This window comes from Spermophilus citellus, assembly GCF_964194105.1.
Source record: "Spermophilus citellus genome assembly, chromosome: 4".
Lineage (NCBI taxonomy): Eukaryota > Metazoa > Chordata > Mammalia > Rodentia > Sciuridae > Spermophilus > Spermophilus citellus.
In genome coordinates this window covers 201,074,075-201,093,103 of record NC_138185.1, presented here as the reverse complement: position 1 = coordinate 201,093,103, position 19,029 = coordinate 201,074,075, and the positions used below count along the sequence as shown (strand labels likewise).

The following is a 19,029-nucleotide window of genomic DNA, read 5'->3' as shown; positions in this document are numbered from 1 at the left end:
GTACCGGCAAAAACTATGTGTACAGAGCACATGAACCTCCTGTTATCCATCCAACGGTCCTTCCAACAAACCCAAGAATGGCCCCCCTCTATTTTGTTACCTTGCTACCGATAGCTCTAATGCTAACCTGTCAGGAAGCCTGGGGTAAAGGTCTGAAAGATGCCTCAGTGGACACCAGCCTCTGACCTCCACAAGCTTGACCTTGTGGATGGTGCACCCCTGTACTAGGGCAGACGGAGACCCTGGTGGGAGGCACACATCTGTACATGGGGCCAGCTCGCTAATGCTCGAGGCTGCGGCTTAGCAGGTCCTGGGCTTTGAGAACTGGCATCTCACAGAGATGCTTCATTCCTCAGGGGTGGCATGAATATTTTTTTGGCTTTCCTCATGGAGTAAGAAGCTAATTTTTTTTTTTTTTTGCAAAGAAACCAGGAAGTGTGGGGAATCCAAATCACAGGTTCGGTTCATAAATGATTTCCACTTCAAATCTTTCCCAGACACCAAGGACCTCGCTTTCTCGTCCCCTTTCTCCCCTAACATGTTTCTCCTCAAACTAAAGCCAGGGTTCTTGTCAACTCCAGGAAGTACCCAGACACTAAGGCTTCCATCTCTCCTGTCTATCCTGATCTACACCAAATAATGTACTCCCCCCCCACTAAAAATTTTCATATTGATTGACTATGACTTGGAGTCAGGGACAAACACATAGATATTTCGAGCTCCACTAAAGAAGTCACCTCTGGAGAGAGGGAGTTTAAATAATTTAAATATTCAATATTTGCTATACTTGGTAATGTTATGTGAGGAAATGCCCCTCTAAACATCAAACATTGTTCACAGCCTCACTTACCCCTCCCCCTTTTCTGTGGCATCTCTCAGTCCCTTAGGAAGGAACAGTGCAAGGCAGGATCTGACCCCCCCCCCCAAGCTGGGATCAGTGTAACCTTTAAGGAGAATGAAAAGCCCCTTTATGGGAATCAGACTCCGTTACAATCAAGGATTCCCCTCATCTCCCAGCCCAATGTCTTCTTCCGACACAGTCAAAATTCTTGTGGCATCTAAAGGACTCTCTGCCGGGGGGAAATCCTAAAACTGAAAAGGTCAGCATGGGGTCGGGGCAGTCTGGTCATCAACACAAGATGCGGCTGTGAAGTTGCTTCCTCTGCCACGCGTGGCCCAGCGCGGGTGGAAGTAATCTGCGCTTCGAAGTGGGGGGTTAGGCCCTTCCTGGAGCCCCACATAGTCTGGGGTATTTATTTCAGAGATACAGTTGTGGTTCCTTGGCAGGGGTTGTTGGGGGCAGGGGACGAATGGTACAAAAATGAAAAGATGGTAGCACGAAAGAAACAGCGATAGTTGAGTTTGCTTCGGAAAACTGGAGGAAGAGCCCAAAGTTTCGCAGGAAAGCTGTCCGTGAGGATCTAGAGTTTTCATCTTTTATTTTCATCTTTATTTTTAAGCCATCCGAGGGACCCCTCTGCACGCGCGCACACCCAGATGCCGGGACCCTAGCCCCAGGAGCAATGGGACATGGAGCGCGGGAGCCGAGAGCCAGGCAGGTGCTTTGGCAGGAAGGGTAGCGACCGCGGAGGGCGCGGGGAGGGAAAGCGCGGGTGGCTATAGCGTGCAACCCGGGAGAGCGCGGCAGGACGCGGGGGCAGCACCGCCGCTGGTGGGACTCAGTTCTCCACTTTATCATCGTCGCTCGGGTGCTGGGGAGCTGTGTTCCCCGGAAGGAGCGACCAGCAGCCGCCCAGAGACTCTTGAACAACCTAAGGTTCTGGTGCGGTGAGCGCCGAGTGGCCGAGGGCAGAGAAATCAAGCTGTCCGCGGGTCCAGCCTACTCCCAAACCTTGAACTAACTTTGCCGGATTTCAGTGCCGACCCCGCTACCCACTCCTGGCGGGATACAGGCCTTGCGGGGCGGCGTGTGCCCGGGACCGCGCCGCCGCACCCCGGGGCTCCTTGGAACCGCCGTCTCGTGCGCACCCTCGGGGCGCCCCACTGGGACCGCAGGGTGAGCGCGCCACTGGCCTCCTGCGTTTCCAAGCTGTCGCGGCACGTTCGATTTTTTTTTCCTCCCTTGCGGAAATCATGTTTGGTCCCCAGGATGGAAATAAAAATCAAAGCACCGCGGGGAGGCTTTCACGGACGGGACAGAACATCCTAGTGGCCACGTCCCTGCACCTGTTCTGGGCTTCCGCCTTCCCTTCACAGAAACTCAAAAAATATTTTGTCACCAAGGAACAAGATCAGAGAGTGATGAGAAAGCGCTACTCTTGCCAAAAGTGAGGGTTCGTCAAAGGGGATGCGGGAAAAGTTAGCGGCGGGTTTAAGCCTGAAAGAGAAACCCAGGAAGAGTGCGGCTTTCCCCCTCCTACGTCCCCCGAGTCCCCCCCAGAAGTCCCTGCCACTTCAAGAATGTGTAGGAGAGGAACTGCGACACCCAGGACAGAGACAGCCGGACGGGCGGATGGATGAACACACAGACCGACCGAAAAACAGGGCACCTACTGGTTGTGGTAGCCGAGGGGGTCCGGGATGCAGAGTTCGGACACGTCCATCAGTCCCGTTTTAGCATTCCCAGGAGGTCGAGAAAGGCGGCGGGGAAATCACGCGGAAGACGAGTGAAGGGCACCGGCGAGGTGCGGGTCCGGTCAGGGGCACAATGAGCGGGAGAAGGCAGAGTGGGAGGAAGCGGCCGCGGCCGGGGAGAGGGAGGCCGAGAGCCGTGCGCGCACAGCCCCGCGCTCCCACTCATCCGCACGCTGCGAGCGAGCGGGTAGAGGGGATGCGAAGCCGTGGAGAAGGCTGGGGCACCCGACACTTGCAGCCCACTAACCCTACTGTAGCTTTAAGGCTGAGAGACTGATGTATGGTTTGGCTCCGATTGGCTATCTCTCAGGGGCTGGACTTAAAGTGACAGAATCAAGCTGGGTGGGGGGAGGGGGGCCAGCCAGAGCGACTTCAATGGAATAAGACGCTCGCGCGGACGTGCAAGGTCCCCACCTCCTGAGGAGCAGGAGGACTGGATTTTAGAGCCCCAAGGCTTTCCCTCTTGCAGTTAAGGAGGAAAAAATAAAACTATCTGGTGGGACTGGGGGTGGGGGGAGAGTTGTTGCCCCCATGCCCCCCTCCCCACCGTCCCTTTCTTTTAACTGGCCGGCCTAGCAAACTCACCTCTCAGCCTCTTGGAATGGATTTGTTTTCCAAATTAAAAATGAGTCACATTTCTCCGCCCACGCACCAAGGAGAAGACTCCAATGCCTTCGAAATTCACAGCCTCGAACCTCGTATCTGGTGCCCAAATGTACAAAGGGTCAGGCGGGCAGGTGAGCCCCAGCCCTAGAGGAGGAGGGGAACCGACGCCCTTCCGGGCTCCTATCACACCGGGGTCAGGCAATTCAGAACCGCTGACCTTAGGGCAGGAAGCAGGACGCAACCATAAAATGCTCTCTGGATGTGAAAAGTGAGGCTTCTACTCTTTGGCAATTCTCTGTGATGTGCCGGAGCACAGGCGCCCGCACATGAATCCCTGTCTGCTTAGGAAAATGCCATTGTGGTTAAATCCCCCAACCTAACCTGCCACATCCACTCCCAGGCACAACTAGACACTTTCAGATACACACCTGAATCCCCAGCTAGGAACACACCTGCATCCCCCTCCGCTGCTCCCACCACGAACCAGAATATTATGGGCTGCCACTGAACCAAAATGAGCTATAAGTCAAGCCCCAACCCTTCTTGTGGGGCTTTTCATCTTTTGAGATGTGCCTGCCACAGAGATAATAATCAATTTGATGATTCAAATGAGTGAGGGGAGAGGAGTAGGTAGAGAATTATTTAAAAGGGGGGGGGGAAGCCCTCAGGAGAGACCACCACCTTATTCTCCTATATTCTACAGGAGACAATGAGCAGTAGGGGGAAAGACATAATTTTATCATCAAAATAATGTCTAAATGGATGGTAACTGCAGGCAGTGTCCGTGCATTTCAGGAATAAAGCAGGGAGAGAGGGTTGTGGGAAGCCCCAGGAGGGGCTGGTCACTTGGGGAGGGGTTGGGGAATGGGAGCAGTGTCACAGATGATCTTCGACTTGGATAAATGTGTGCCCGTGTGGGCTGCGAAGGGAACTGAGATCTTTCATACACGTTGAAGTGAAGGAATGCGTGGGACTCTCCCTGCTCCAGGCTCAGGAAGGCATCTCACCGAGAGATGGATGGAGATGTCTACTCTGTCAGCAGACCCCCAGCGGCCTCAGATTTTTTCCCCCAACACGAGTACTTTGTTAGAAAGAGGGGTGCGAAGGTGCTTTATCTTACCTGGCCTTTCTACATGACTCCCGTCTCTTGCCAAGATCTCAGTGACCACTTTCTATGTCCTTTCTGCCCCTCAAAAGTCCATTCTCCTAGCACCCAGCAGCCAGGTGGCACTTTGTAAAATGACATCCAATGTTCCCTTGTTGCAGTTAGCAATGAGGTCCCAGTTTGGGCTACAAAGAAGGCCTCATGGAAAGGTTTCTGTGGGTCTCGTTGCATTCTTCCATAGACTGTGTCACACTCCCTCAAGCCATAGCCTTTGGCACCTGTCACCTAGAAGCACCCTCCACCCTCTTTCTAGAACCTTCTGCTCTTCAGGTTGTTGATTGCAGTTTACACTCACATGTACATTGGCATTAGTGATCCCTCTGTTCCATGCACCCTGCTGGACTGTGAGCCCCATAGGGATTGACTGTTTTGTGCATTGGAGAATTCCCTGCACCGAACAGCACCTAATGCACAGCAGTTGTTGGATAAAGATTCTGCTTTTCCAGCCATGAAACTAGCAGGTTAGAGTTGATACCACAGCCAGCTGAGGGACAGGCTGTGGCCCGAGAAGGGACTTAGCCCCTGACAAGTCGTATGGGGTCAGTTACTCCTTGGAGACAGAGCACACCCAGTGAAGATAAAGACCTCTTTAGAATATGGAGAAAAAAAAAAAAAAGACCATTGCACAGCCTGAAGCAGTGGGTTCACAGATGCTTGGGGTGAAGGAGGCTGGAGAAGAGGTCTCTGGTGGTTGGGGTCCTCCTCAGGCCTATGCCTAGCCAGCCATGCCCTGCTCTAACCCTGGGGCCCAGATCTTTGTCCTTAGCTCCACTGACAAGAATGAGCCTCCACTGGGCTAGGGGAGAGATGACCAGCAGACCTAGGCACCCTGGTGACATGATCCAAATTAGCAGGCCCAGGCTTCTCCTGTGACACTGCAGGCAAACTTGGCCAGGTCACACTCCAGGCAAACTTGGCCAGGTCACACTCCATGCATGGGACCAGTCTCTCCCCAGCCTGTCCTCCACCAGCTCACCAAGGCGGCTGGGATTCCTTCCCCAAACCACAGCAACACCTCTGGCTGGAGGGGTCACAGTATGGGATTGTGCTGAGGACCCTGGGATCTGATCCCGACTCCTGGATGTGACCTTGCCAAGGTCATCTCTTCTCCAGAAAGTAAAGGCGTGTAGGGGGCAGAGATGGGCGGGCAGAGCTCTTGGCTTCTTTCAAGCTTGACATGCACTCAACTCATCATGGTTTCCTGCTTCCTCTGTCCACCTGCTGTGGGAGCTACTAGGAATGCATCCCTAGCAACAGCTCTTAGCCGCCCCTTTACTTGTGCTGTACTCCTGGTGCCTCAGGTAGGCAAGACAGACCAAAGGGCATAGGAAAAATAGCATTACACACTGATGGCAGAGGGTGTAAGGTGACAGCCACTCACTTTGTTTTTGTGAAAAACTCATTTAAAATAGATATTTATTGCACTCATAGAACAGAACAGCTAGGAGAGGATCAGGGTATTACAGAGGGTCCTCAACTTACATTGTTTGACATCATCTTTTTAACTTTGGGATGGTGCGAAAACCATATGAATTCAGAAGAAATCATAGTTTGCATTTTGAATTTGGATCCTTTCCCAGGCTAGAGAGATGCAGTGCAGTGCTCCCTCGAGATGCTGGGCAGTGGCAGCTCTTGGTTGGCCACAGGACTGAGAGGGAAGACAATAGTCAAGTTTGCTGTATTGCTCAGCTATGATGTTTGATGAGCTGGGTGTGTCTGACACTTTCAGCTTATGATGGTTTTATAGGGACACATCGCCATTGTGAATCAAAGGACACCTGTATTTGGAACTGACCAATCAAGAAATTTGCACCCTTCCCTGTGTGGTCAAGTGTCCTGCTCAAGGTCATGCCGTGAATCAGTGTCAAAGCAGGCCATCTGCGTTCTCTGAATTTCTACTTATTCAACTTCTAAATCTCTGTAGACAGGTGTCTTCTCTTTCCCACCTCCTCCTTCCCCAAGTTCAAGCTCTTTCCTAAAGACTATGAAACCAAAGGAGAATAGTCCCAGTCAAGTTATCTACTGTCCATGCTTCACCTGGGAGATAGTGAGAGCAAGGGCATCTATCCACGTCTTCCCCATGGTCCCCTGCGAGGAAAAAAGGAGGTGCTGGTAGGTGGAGACCAGTGTCATAATGTGTTGCCCTGCCATGTGCAGTGACCCCATGCCGGGTTATTAGGAAACATGATCACACGCAGCACAGACCACTCTATTCCTCAAGCCCATGGTTCCCTAGGGACAACAGACACCTAGAAGGTCATAGGCACATGGATCCACTATGACCAACCCCTGTTACTTCCCATCATGGGCTGACTGAGTCCTGAGAGCGGCTGCCTGATGCCTGCACCTGGATCCTGACCCGTCTTTCCATGACCCGTGTAGCTGACCCAGCACAGCACCTCTAGCCAGAGGCCTGGTGAACACCTCCCCCCTTCACCGAGACAGGCTTTTGTTCTATCTCCCCTCCCTGGAGGCAGCCTCCTCTGACACCAGTTATTTTTGCACACACCTAAAAAAAAAGGCAGCAGCAAGTATTGTCTCTCTAGTTCTCAAAACTCTCTCCTTCCACGGGCATCTCAGGAACCAACAATACGAGGAGGATTTTTTTGCATCCTTCAAGCCAGAGAGCTCAGCAGGAGTTGGTGGACCCAGTTTGGTCCTCAGCAGAGCAAAGGACCTGCTGACCTCATCAGTAAATAAGACCCACCAGGCGCGTCTGCCCTCTCCACTCCCTAAGTTCAGTGGATGTGGGAGCACGTTTTCTGGTTACTCTATTCCCACTCTCCACCCCTCCCCAAGTTTCCAGGTGGGAATGAGGCCATTGGGAACACCCAAGGTAGGAAGCCACTTCTTACCACCAGCCCAAGGATGGGGGGATGCGTCCGTGGGACTGTCTGCCTCGCACACCAAGCTGGCTTCTGTTCCACCCCAAGTCCATCCATTGACAGTCCACGATGACTAAGGTGGGCCTGGCCCAGACAGTGAGCCTAACCTGAGCATCTCTGGGGACAGTGCTCCACGGGCTCTGGGCCTGGGGAATGTCCCTGTCTATACAACTCTGTGGACCCACTGTCTTCTCACATGCTTGAATTTAGGGTGTAGAGTTATATCCCCGAGTGGTGGTCAGCAGACTGCCAGCCCATTGGCTGGCACTCATCCCAAGGATCATAATTAACTGATAACGCTAATACAATGTGAGTTTGTCCTCCATAATAGTCTCCTGCTGACAGATAAATGCTGCGGAAACATGATGGCTTTTCCTGAAACAGTAATGGGCCATTATTGGGGCAAGAAGGCTCATGTCCTATTAGCACTGCCACCACAACACCAAATAAAATACGAGGGGTCGTCTTGAGTGGATAAACGCTTGGGTTCCCTCCCACCACCGCCGTCATCCATTTCATTATCTGAAATCCCTGCCAGGGATCTTTAAATAACTTCCAGGTATTTCAAAGCTCCATGATTTATTTTGTCCACACCTCAAGATCCCATTTGGACCCACCAGCCGAGTCGTCTGTTAAAGTTCCCTGCTCGCCACAAAGATGCCTTCTTCCTGCAAGCCCTACCCAGGATGGCAGCTGCAGTAAGATGGCAGGTTAGAGGACCAGCAAAGTGAGATCTGTCACTCCCTGGAAACAAAGATCTTTTTGCTCCTACTCACCAGGAGGATAGGAGAACATCTTGACTGCAATAGCATCGTCCCCTGCCAAGTTTCTGGAGGGGGAAAAAGAGGAGGAGAAGGAGCACAAAGAGAGAGGGGGAAGGGAGAAGGAGGAAGGAGAATGAGGGAGGAGGAGGAAGAGGAGGAAGAGCAAGAAGGAGCACCGTGCTTTGCTAGTACCTGGTAGCCAAGAGGCACTGAACAGCTAGCCATTGACTGAATGAATGATCTAATTAAATATTTTCCATTACAGTGGATTGTGGTTTTCTTTTCTTATAACAAAGAAACTTGACCTTATTTTTGTCTGTGTCACATATTAATTTATCATCCAATTTCTTGTGACTTTGGCATCAATTTAAGCATAAAACATAGTTGGCTTGACATAGTAGTACAAGCAATTTGTTTCTGGAGTCTGATCATTGGTCAAAGAAAAAGCTTCTCTTTGGCTGATGATAGTTTTAACTGCAAAAATCCCATGGCCAACCATGGCTGCAGACAGAAGGAATGATTTGTTTTGCAAACTTGCAGATTATGCCCCCATCTACATTTCTATCCTCAAGAATAGCTATCTTAAATAGACCCTAAAACACATAAAGCTTTTGGAAAATCAATTCTAAGGCACCACTTACTTGTAAGGGTTGGTATCAGGTGGGAAGAAAGAATACTGTTGACTGAGCGTGTCTCCTTAGCATTAATGACACAAAATTAAAAACTGGGGATCTTCAAGCATATTTTTATTTCCTAATGGCTTCACGAAGGCAGAACTTCTGAATTATTTTTTCAGAATAAAATGCGTTTTATATTTGCTCCAATAAAATGTTTTGTAAAGTGAAAAAATAAAGAAGAGTTTTACCCTTTAGGGAAAATCCAGTGGAGACATTGTATAAAGTGCAAAGTGCTGTACCTATATAAAACATGATTAAGATGATAGCTTTTAACTATGTTCTTACATGAGAAAAGTGCTGGCCAGCCACTACCTTCACAGATGTATGTTGTAATTAAACCAGTCCCACCGGTGAATGATGTAATTATGGATGGATCAGTACCAATCCCAGATGAAGGCTCCAGGTCAGTAGCAGGACCTTCTGTAACATCTTTATTCTTCCTAGGCGACTGGAACACGAGGCCACAGTGGAACTCCTGACATAGTAGGGTTCTCCTTTCCAAGAAGGGCAAGACAAGGCAGGAAGGGAAACTGCTGAGGAACCAGAGAGAATTTAGAAAAATGGGTAAAAGGCAGCCACGGATACAAGATTTAATATGGATAAACACCGGTAATACACTTGTCAGCAATGACCCTCGGCCGAGCCACCGACTGTAGGCTCGCTGGTGGCAGAGCAGTGATGCAGAGAGACACCTGGGGTCAGAGCAGATAGCACATTAAACACGGGCGTCCAGCTCAGTGGCATGATAAACACTGCTTTGGGGTAATTCCACCAGGCCCAGCAGAGCAGGGAGCAGCCATAATTCCTCTTTATTCTGGCCGACTGAAGGCACAGATGGAGGCTTGCACTCAGCCCTAGGGGACTTGTTTCGAAAGCATCCTGGAAGGGTGATGCGGAGAAGAGTGGAAGAAAGGAGAAGGTGTCAAAGGGATGCTGGCATCCGGGTGAGCCCCACAGGGAGGGATGGTCGTCCTGGCCCACCAGAGGGCAAATATCCGGGTGCAGACCCTGTCACTGACAGATGGCTGTGCCGTCCCAGGTTTCCTGGCTGCCCCCTTCTTTCCGTTTGACAGCGCCCCACTTCTGGTGCCTGAGACCAGGCCTGCTGAAGTTCAAGAGGAGGCCCCCAGGTTGCCCCCCTCATCTCTCCTCTGTGCGCTGCTTCATGGCGAGATTTCTTTGGACACCTTCCAGAAAAGACACGCCTGTGGAACAGGCCACGGAGTCTCCTGGAGGTTGGAGGTTAGGTGGCGGCAGGTGGCCTCTCTTCCATTCACGTCCCCTCCTTCACTCCCCTCCATTCTTTGGGCCTGCCCCTCCCAGAATCCGCCTTTTAAGGCCTGGCTCATGGCTCTGTTTTCTAGAAAACCAGGACTGAAGCAAGTGGCCCAGGGCCACCCACTTCCTCTCCATTTAAACCATTTTATTATTTGCTGTCCCCAGGGAGGGGGTTGAAGGTGTTCAATGGCTGATGGATTACTAGTGGTCACCGCGCTAGCTACAGAGTCACTTTCTTACAAAGGCCCACAGGGACCCTGCACCCTCCTTTCAACCACCACCCAGAATTCTGGTCCCATGTCAGGTGGCAAGATGTTCAGTTGGATGGTGGCATCCGAGGCCAACAGCATCTCTCTGCCCTGACCCCCTTTCCTCTCCTGCCATAGCCTAGAGGCACATACCCATTGTGGTCTCCTTCCCCTGGTTTTCTCTGCCCTGAGAGACATTGCTGCCCTAAGTGACCATCTTGCCCCCACCCACATACATCCAAGGGTAACTCCAACCGGCTTTGGCTTCAAGCAACAGGCACCTCCAGTGACCGTGGCTTGCAGGGCACCAGTCTATTATCTCATGTGGCAAACATTCCAGGGACAGAGGTTCATCTTTTTGTTGGGCCATCTGCAGCTTATCAGTGTGTGCCCTCAGCTTGTCTTGTCATGGCTGAAGGGTGGTTCTTGTGGCCTCAGGCATCACTTCCTCACCCCATTGTCCAAACCCAGGAAGCGGATGAACAGACGTGAGCATTTATGTTGAGGAAACATCACTCCTTATTTCTCCAGCTTATTTTTTATGTGCTTGTTTGCTTTGATTTGCATTCAGTCCTGAGGAAGATCTTTCCCAGAAACCCCCACCCCCACCCCACCCAACCCCAGAAGATTTACTCTCACTTATTGGCCAGAATCCAGTCACATGCTCACCCCAAACCAATCATTGTCAAAAGAGCAATGGCCCGCCATGATTGGCTTAGAATGTGTTCACTCCCTGAAGGAAGAGGAGGGCTTTAATTTTCCAGGGCATATTGATATTTAATAACAAATAAATCCACTTTTGTTAGAAGAAGAAGCAGGAATGATTTGGGGATGCGGGGGCAACTAATATTCTCTTTTTCTTTTTCTTTTTTTTTTTTTTCCTCAGCTGGTGGTGGTATCTCATGGGCAGGGAGGTGGGAACAGACCAGCATGTGGGCACCACTGGTCCACCTCTTTATTACCTATTCTTAAATATACATTACATCCCTCAGAAAAGTGATCAAGTCACACGTACATACACAAACACAGACACACAAGCTACATGCTCGTTTCAAAAGTAAATTTACAGTAGCTCAGAATCATTCAAGTTCTCTTAGGGCATATTTCCAGTCTCAGACCCTGCAATGCTACATATCTCTGTGTTCAAATAGTAGACTCAGCAATGCGTGGTGGCACTCCCTGTAATCGAATGGTTGGGAGGCTGAGGCAGGAGGATTGCAAGTTCAAAGCCAGTCTCAGAAAAAGCAAGGCACTAAGCAACTCAGTGAGACCCTGTCTCTAAATAAAATACAAAATAGGGCGGGGGGATGTGGCTCAATGGTTGTACACCCCTGAGTTCAATCCCTGGTACTTTCCCCTCTTCCCCCCTCCCCCCCAAAAAACAGTAGACTCAAATAAACAATGCTAGTGTAGTGATTCTAAAGACAAATAACTTGAGTTACTTCAGTCTGGCTGTTCTATGTGATCACCTGGAATTTTTTTACTTTGTGTGTGTGTACGTGTGTGTGTGTGTGTGTGTGTGTGCATCATGTGTGTGCATAGGTATGTGTGTGTGTGCATGCGTGTGCGTGCGTGTGTGTGCGTGTGTGTGTGTGTGTGTGTGTGTGTGTGTGTGGTGCTGGGGAATCAAATCCAGGGCTTCATGCATGCTAGGCAAGTGCTCCATCACTGAGCTACACCCCCAGCTACCACTTGGAAATTCTGTTTGCACTTAAAATGGAAATCAGTGAAACAGAGGAGGAACAGTGAGATATAATGTTGATAAATTCAAACATTAGTTCATACATGACAAATTTTACTGAAATTGAATACCTTGAAAATTGAAATTTATTCTTCATCATTTTGAATCATTTATGGTTCAGTTTGGGATTGATCAACAGATCAGGAAAATAATGGTCATTATTTATCATTGTGTGATTGTTACTAGCGTAGCTTTGGTGTACGGGGAGAACGATTGTTAAAAATGATCCAATCCGAGGGTCAAGTACTTGAGGTGCAGCAGCTACACCCTGCCTTCCTTGGGCCCACTTACTCCCGTCTCTTCCTACCCTCCAGCTGAGTTGGTGGTTCTGAGAAATACAAAAGGGCAAGAGTTCACATTTCCCTGGCTCATCTTAAAGAGAACTCACCCCCAAATAAATAAGCAATAACCATCCCAAGCCCCTGAAAGAGTCTAGAAATCCCCTGTGCATCATTTGCCCAGCTATTCCATCTTTCTCTAACTGAATAATTCTGCCTTTTATCAACTAGCAGTAAAGACACCAGCTCTATTTCTTCTTCAATCACATGGTTGGTTTCCCTGTTTTTTGGTTAATTATTAAAGTACAGCATTTTCATTTTCTACCCCCTTTTCATGAGTAGCATACAACTATCTCACAAGTCTTCAGACTCATGACTGCAGACAGCGGGGTCAAGAGGAAGCCAGCACCCCCAGCACCCCCCAGCATCTGCTCAGTGCTAGGCACTTGGCATTGTTTTGCCCAAAGTCTCACCTTGGGGTAAACCAAGCTCGCCTCACATCCAAGGTGGGTACCATCATTCTCCTTTTATGGACTGATAAGGTAACTGAAGTTCTGAGGCAAAGTGTCTTGAGGCCACAAGACAATCTGGAATTAGAACTCAAGTCAAGTTCACCCCAAAACTGTCTGTGGGTTTCTCCACATCACCTCAACAGATGTCACACCAATGCAGCATCTTAGGACTAAGGAAGAGAATTTTTGTGGGCTAGATTGAGATGCTAACCATAATGGAGAACAGAGGGAACACGTGCCTACTCACAACCAACTTGTAAGAGGCCCTGTGGGTCAGACCCATCCCCCTCCTACGTCCACAGCAAGTCCATTCGGAGCAGGAGAGTCCTTTCAAGTTGGAATGAGGTGTGCTCTCAGCAGAGGGAGACAATGTGAGAAAGAATGTGATGTTGGGGAAGAAACCAACGGATTCTCTGGGACGATGCCAGAGGGTCTGTTTTAACTTTCTATGACTTGGGCCAAGTGAAGGGCAGCCGGAAGAGAAGGAGGAGGTGACGAAAAGGAAGACCATCTACTGCCAAGCAAAATTTCCCCATTAAGGCCAATTTGCTTAGTTGGATCAGATTCAAATGGGCAGCGATTCTGAAGCCAGCTGGATGCCCTCAAGGGTTTCTGTGTGTGCACCCAAGAAATGAGGATCCCCTCTGAAGGAAGAAGAAGAAATTCCCTAATAAAACACGGGGGCATGAGCTGGGGATGTGTCTCGAGCGGTAGCGCGCTCGCCTGGCATGCGTGCGGCCCGGGTTCGATCCTCAGCACCACATACCAACAAAGATGTTGTGTCTGCCGAGAACTAAAAAATAAATATTAAAAATTCTCTCTCTCTCTCACTCTCTCTTTTTAAAAAAAAAAAAAAAACACGGGGGCTCATTACCTCCTGTTCCTTCACTTTCCGATGACCAAGGCCACAACCAGAACGTATAGGTGGTTTTATTTTCCTGTCTCTTCCAGCATCAACCAACACACATTTTCTTTTCTTCCTGGGAGCCTCACTCACCTCGCCACTCAAGCAAGGAGAGTCACTTCTTGCTCCCAGTATCAAAGGATGTGCTAGAGGAAGGATCTTTACAGAGACTTAGTTCCTTAACAGCTCTAGGTCTCTTGGATTCAAAGGGGAGAGAGTCCCCCACAAGCCGAAGTGGTTTTGCCTATGGGATTGCAAAAGCATCATTTGAAAGCCACGGTTGTCAGACTTTTAGAAAGAGCCAAAATAGTCCTTCTTCACATGGAAGCTCATAGACACCGGATACCTACAGCAGCAAGAAAGTGGTGTTCTGGTTCAAGCCACTGGGAAGAAAGGGCCATCCTATTCTTGGTGATCCTCCTCCCCACCCCAGGAAGCCCGTGAACCATCTCAACAGAGTTCCCAGGTCTCCCTGGAGCGTGCTTTGAAAATCTAAATGGTATCTCTGAAATCAGTGTTCTTTAGAAATAGCAAGAAAGATAGGAAGGGAGAGAAGGCGGGAAAGGAAGGAAAGAAGGAAAAAGGGATGGAGATAGGGAAGGAGGAATCACTACTAACTATCAGACCCATTCCTAGAACAGCATCCCTTCTGGACACCCCTGGGGCCGTGTTAGAGGAGGCCTTGGGTAAAGGTCAGCAACCATCCTGCCCTAACCCCTTACTTCTTAGGTCAATGTCCCTGACCAGTCACTCAGTATGAAGCAACATCATTTCGGTGTCTGGCAACACACTTATAATGAGTACCAAGCCCATTCATCATCCAGGGTAGTGTGACTTGGTGGTTCTCAACCAGGGTCACAATGTCCATGTGGATTTCGAATCAGTCATGAAGAGCCGTTACTAGGAATGTTGATATTGGCAAAGAAGAACCTGACTTCGGAGTCTGGCAGACCTGAATTCAAAACCTTTTTCCGCCCTACGTTAGCAGCATGACCCTGGACACTCTGTACTTCTCGATTCATGTGTCCTTGGTCTATAAAATGGTTTGGGGCACTCTTTGCGTGTGTCTGATATATACAAAGTGGTCACCCTACTAGGTGTCCCCTCTTTTCCCGAGTCGAGGTTCTGATCTCAGCTGTGGGGACAGGGAGCGTGACTCACAGCCATGCTCTCCACTACCACGTGCCCAGTGTCTACACTGCACTTAAACTTGGCAAGGCTCAGCAGCCCTAGAGCAGAGTGCAACTGAGTCATTAGCTAGTGACTGATCTTATTCCCGGTGACAACCCATACAAGTGCTAATCACGTGCTCCTCTCTGACCCATCCCATCTCCAGACCATGGAGGGTCAAGCGTATCTTTCCAGATATGACTGGAGCATGGCTGGTCATACCTTCTGCCACTTCCCATGAGCTCCCCGACCATAAAACCCAATAGCGGGTCCACCTTGGAGAGCCATGGAGTTTCAGATAATGTCAAGGATAAGGTCTCCTGGTCAGGACCATCATGAGAGATGCCATAGCTCTGTTTTGAGTCTTCGTTGCCATCCAGACATGGAGTTTTGTGGAAATCCAATATCATTTTTCCAATTCCCCTGTCTCCCACCCAGACAGTGTATGTATTTCTTCTCTCTCTTAATCTTGGAAGAAGAGTCATCAATATGTAAAAATCCAAACACTAACCCTTTCTGCTGCAGAGGACCTTTGGCAAGCAATAGAGAGACAAGGGCGATTGAGTCTCTCACCTGAGCTCACCTTGCCTCACTGCTGTGCAGAGGGGTGTGACTAGCTTGAGCACCCCCTCTTATCCAGCCTCCCCTCTCAAGGCACCCCTCAATGCAACCACCTTGGGTGGCATCAGACAAGAGCCCAGACAGGAAGATGTGAGCCACTGACCTCACCTACCTCAACACTAGACAACCATGCCATCCGGGATGTGTTGTGAGGTCTTCAGCATAGGACGGTCTGGATGAGCTGAACACAGAGACACAGCTTCTCAACTGTGCTCATTCACCAATAATGTGAGAGAGCTCTCCTCCCAACGTCTGCAGGAGGGGTCAGGAGGAAGTCTTGCCTAAGACGTATGCATAAAGATGTTCTGACATTTAAGAGCCCTTCCTGGATATTCTCTCTTGGATCTTGCTAACTCCTAGTCAAAGGCAGGCAGTACCTCCCTTCCATCTGCTGAAGAGATGGGAGTAGAGGCAATCCACCCTCTGCCACCCTCCTGGGTCCCTTCTTGGGAGGGTGGTGGGCTTGCAGATTAAATGAAGAGATATGAAACATGTCCTTGGACAGTATGAAGCAACCCAGAAAGGTAGTGGGGTAACCACAGATCTGAGACCAGAGTGGCAGAGCCACAGCACAGTCTTCATCATCTAAGTTGATTATCGTCACAATACAGACTGTGATAAAGCAATCTGCAAGAGGTAGACCTGGGGAGGTGCTCAACAAATGAAACCAGAGAAAGGTGGCCTCCTGCCTCCTCTCCCCACACCCCTCCTCTGTGCCCTGGAAAGGGAGGAGCCGTTAATCTAATGGGTCAGTGCCGGGGACTTTCTCTGGATCATGTTCTGAGAACACAGTGGTTTAAAAGTTTGCACATCTGGGTGGGCTCTCTCTTGCCCACTTGATCTTCGGGGCTTCCCGCTTCCTACAGACAAGGTCAGTTGTTTCTGCTGTCCCTCTCTATGGTTCATCTGTTAGGAACTTAATCCCCATTGCAACAATGTTGAGAGGTGCAACCTTTAATAGGCTCCCAGGTCATGAGCTCTTGCTCCTCTGCCTTCTGCCATGGGATGATGCCACAAGATGCCCTTGCCATTTATAGGCCCCTCAACCTTGGACTTCCCAAACTCCTAAGAAATAAATTTCTGTCTTTTAAGGATTACGCAGTCTCTGGTATTCAAGAAACAGACTAGAACACTCTCTCCCAATTCCTCTGTCTGCAACTGAGTAGAGCCAGTCTTTCCAGAGACTGTGGAGATGTGCTGCACAAGATCAGATTGTCAACGTCAGGCGGGACCCAGACGAGAACAGCATATCAGTGCAACAGGGATGCAGGGTGCCAGCAGCAAGCTCACCAGCTGCCACACTCACCCAGAAAGGGAGGAAGAGAGCCCTTGGCATGTATATCCCCTCTCAGGGACCTCAAACCCTCCAGCAGTATTCTCAGGTAATTGGAAAGTAGGCCCTGGCAACCTGACATGAGCCTTATTTCCAAACTTTTCTCCTTCTTTTCCTATTATGCCTCTTTGGAAAAGTCAGAAAATAAGGAGAGGGAAGGTCCTGATGGTTCCTGGATCCAGCCATACCTGAAGATAGAATCTGCTCTAGCAACAGTAGAGATATGACCTTCTGAGGCTTCTGATCTGTGAATTGCATTTTGTTGACTCCCAAGAGTCCTGGCGAATATCAGTCACACTACATTCCATCCTGGATCTTTTCCTGCACATTGTTTCCTCCTCCTCCCAAATATGCTTGCCTTCTCCAAATCCTACCTCCTCAACCAAGCCCTCCCTCAACCCCATGTATCTCCTGGCCTCCCCATGCAGACAGCTCTGGGCTCCCACCACTGGTACTTCCCCAGGGGGCTCTGAGAGGAGGTGAACTGTGCCCTTTGGGCTCTGTCTGTGACACAGTACAGGCTCTGGAGCTGGGTGACAATCCTGACTCCTCTATTACAAGCCATGGGGCTTTGGGTAAGTTACTCAACTTTGGCAATGTGGATAATGATGACCCAGGTTAGGAGGATAAAATGAGACAAGCATATAAGCTCTCTGGGTAGTGCCTGGCACTACACAGAGTATTGAGTAATTGCTCAATAAATGTTTAATGCCTTTTCACCCCTAAACAGGCGTACATTCATATTTAAAGATATAATGCCAATAGTTTTAATTTGTTCATTTCCCTATGCTTGAATGAGTTTACCTGTATGTCCTGTTTGTATCTGGCAACACCAATACGGGTTGAGTCTCCCTTACCTGACACTGGACCAGATGTATTTTAGGATTTTGGAATATTTGCATATACTAATAAAATACCTTGGGGCTGGGGCCCGTTTAAACATGCAATCCATTTATGCTTCATAAACACCTTATACACGTAGCCTAAAGGTAATCTTATACAATATTTTCAGTGTGCCTGCATTTTGACTGTGACCTGCCACATGAGGTCAGGTGTGGGATTTTCCTCTTCTGGTGTCCCATTGGTGCCTAGAAAGTTTTATATTTTTGGAGCATTTTGGATTTTGGGATTGGGATGCTCACCCTGTATCAGCATAGGCCAGAGTTTTGGGAAGGTGTCAATAAGTGAGTTCACATCCACTCATTCTGCACAGGTCACAGAGCCAGATGATTCTAGGCACCAAAATCCTCTTCCAATAGACATGATCCTAATCAAGACCTAACAGCAGCTGCAGTTTACAGAAGGAAGAAAATGCCTTGTATCCGTCAGCAATGGCCCTCCATCTGGGAGACCTTTGGGGGCTCACATTTATTTAAAAGTTTACTATTTCAAGGCAATAAACAAGGGCTGGGGCTGGGGCTCCATGGCAGAGCTCCTGCCTGGTGTGTGCCAGGCCCTGGATTCCATCCCCAGCACTGCAACAAAAGAAAATTTAAAAATGAACATAACCAGATGCAATGAACATTTATTGATCTTAGAGGGTTATTTTAGGACATTGGTTCTCAAAGAGGGTTCCACAGGCCAGCAGAATCAGCCTGGGCAACTTAGTGAGAACTGTCTCAAAATAATAAAAATAAAAAAGTGCCAAGGATGTTGCACAGTGCTTAAGTGTCCCTGGTTTAATAACCAGTGCTGGGTGGGGGGGGGGGGTGGGGGGGGAAGGGACCTCCAGATTGGGAACTACTAAAGTTTTCACAAACATTAAATATTTTAAGTTCTTCAGTCAATCTTCCTATAGCTCATATCTTCAGTTTCAAAAAACCCAGAAGAAACAACTTTTTTTTTTTTTCCTGGTGGTGCTGGGGATTGAACCCAGGGCCTTGTGTATGTGAGGCAAGCTCTCTACCAACTGAGCTATATCCCCAGTCCAAGAAAATAGCTCTTAAAACCAGTATTTATTTATTTATTTATACTGGTAATGGCACCCAGGGCCTCACACATGCTAGGTAAGTGCTCTACCACTGAGCTGCAGCCCCAGACCTTTTAATTTAATTCAATTTATTTATTTATTTTGGGTACTGGAGATTAAACTCAGGGGCACTTAACCACTGAGCCACATCCACAGCCTTATTTTGTATTTTTATTTAGAGACAGGGTCTCACTGAGTTGCTTAGTGCTTTGCTTTTGCTGATGCTGGCTTTGAACTCACGATCCTCTTGCCTCAGCCTCCAGAGCTGCTGGGATTATAAGTG

The 19,029-nt window shown here is 49.1% G+C and overlaps 1 protein-coding gene across 4 annotated transcripts in view; it reads right to left on the bottom strand.

Annotated features, from left to right (window-relative positions):
- ESRRB (estrogen related receptor beta) overlaps window positions 1–19,029 on the bottom strand; it is a 164,885-nt gene that overhangs the window by 104,345 nt on the left and 41,511 nt on the right. Inside the window, exon 1 of one of the 4 annotated variants that reach the window (XM_081292381.1) lies at window positions 2,515–2,641. The exons of 2 other annotated variants lie outside the window; for them this stretch is intronic. In XM_081292381.1, the coding sequence (XP_081148507.1) occupies window positions 2,515–2,564 (50 nt within the window). In that variant the 5' untranslated portion in view covers window positions 2,565–2,641. Of the gene's footprint in view, window positions 1–2,514; window positions 2,642–19,029 lie in introns of those variants that run through there. One more of the 4 variants, XM_081292378.1, reaches the window with a different exon arrangement.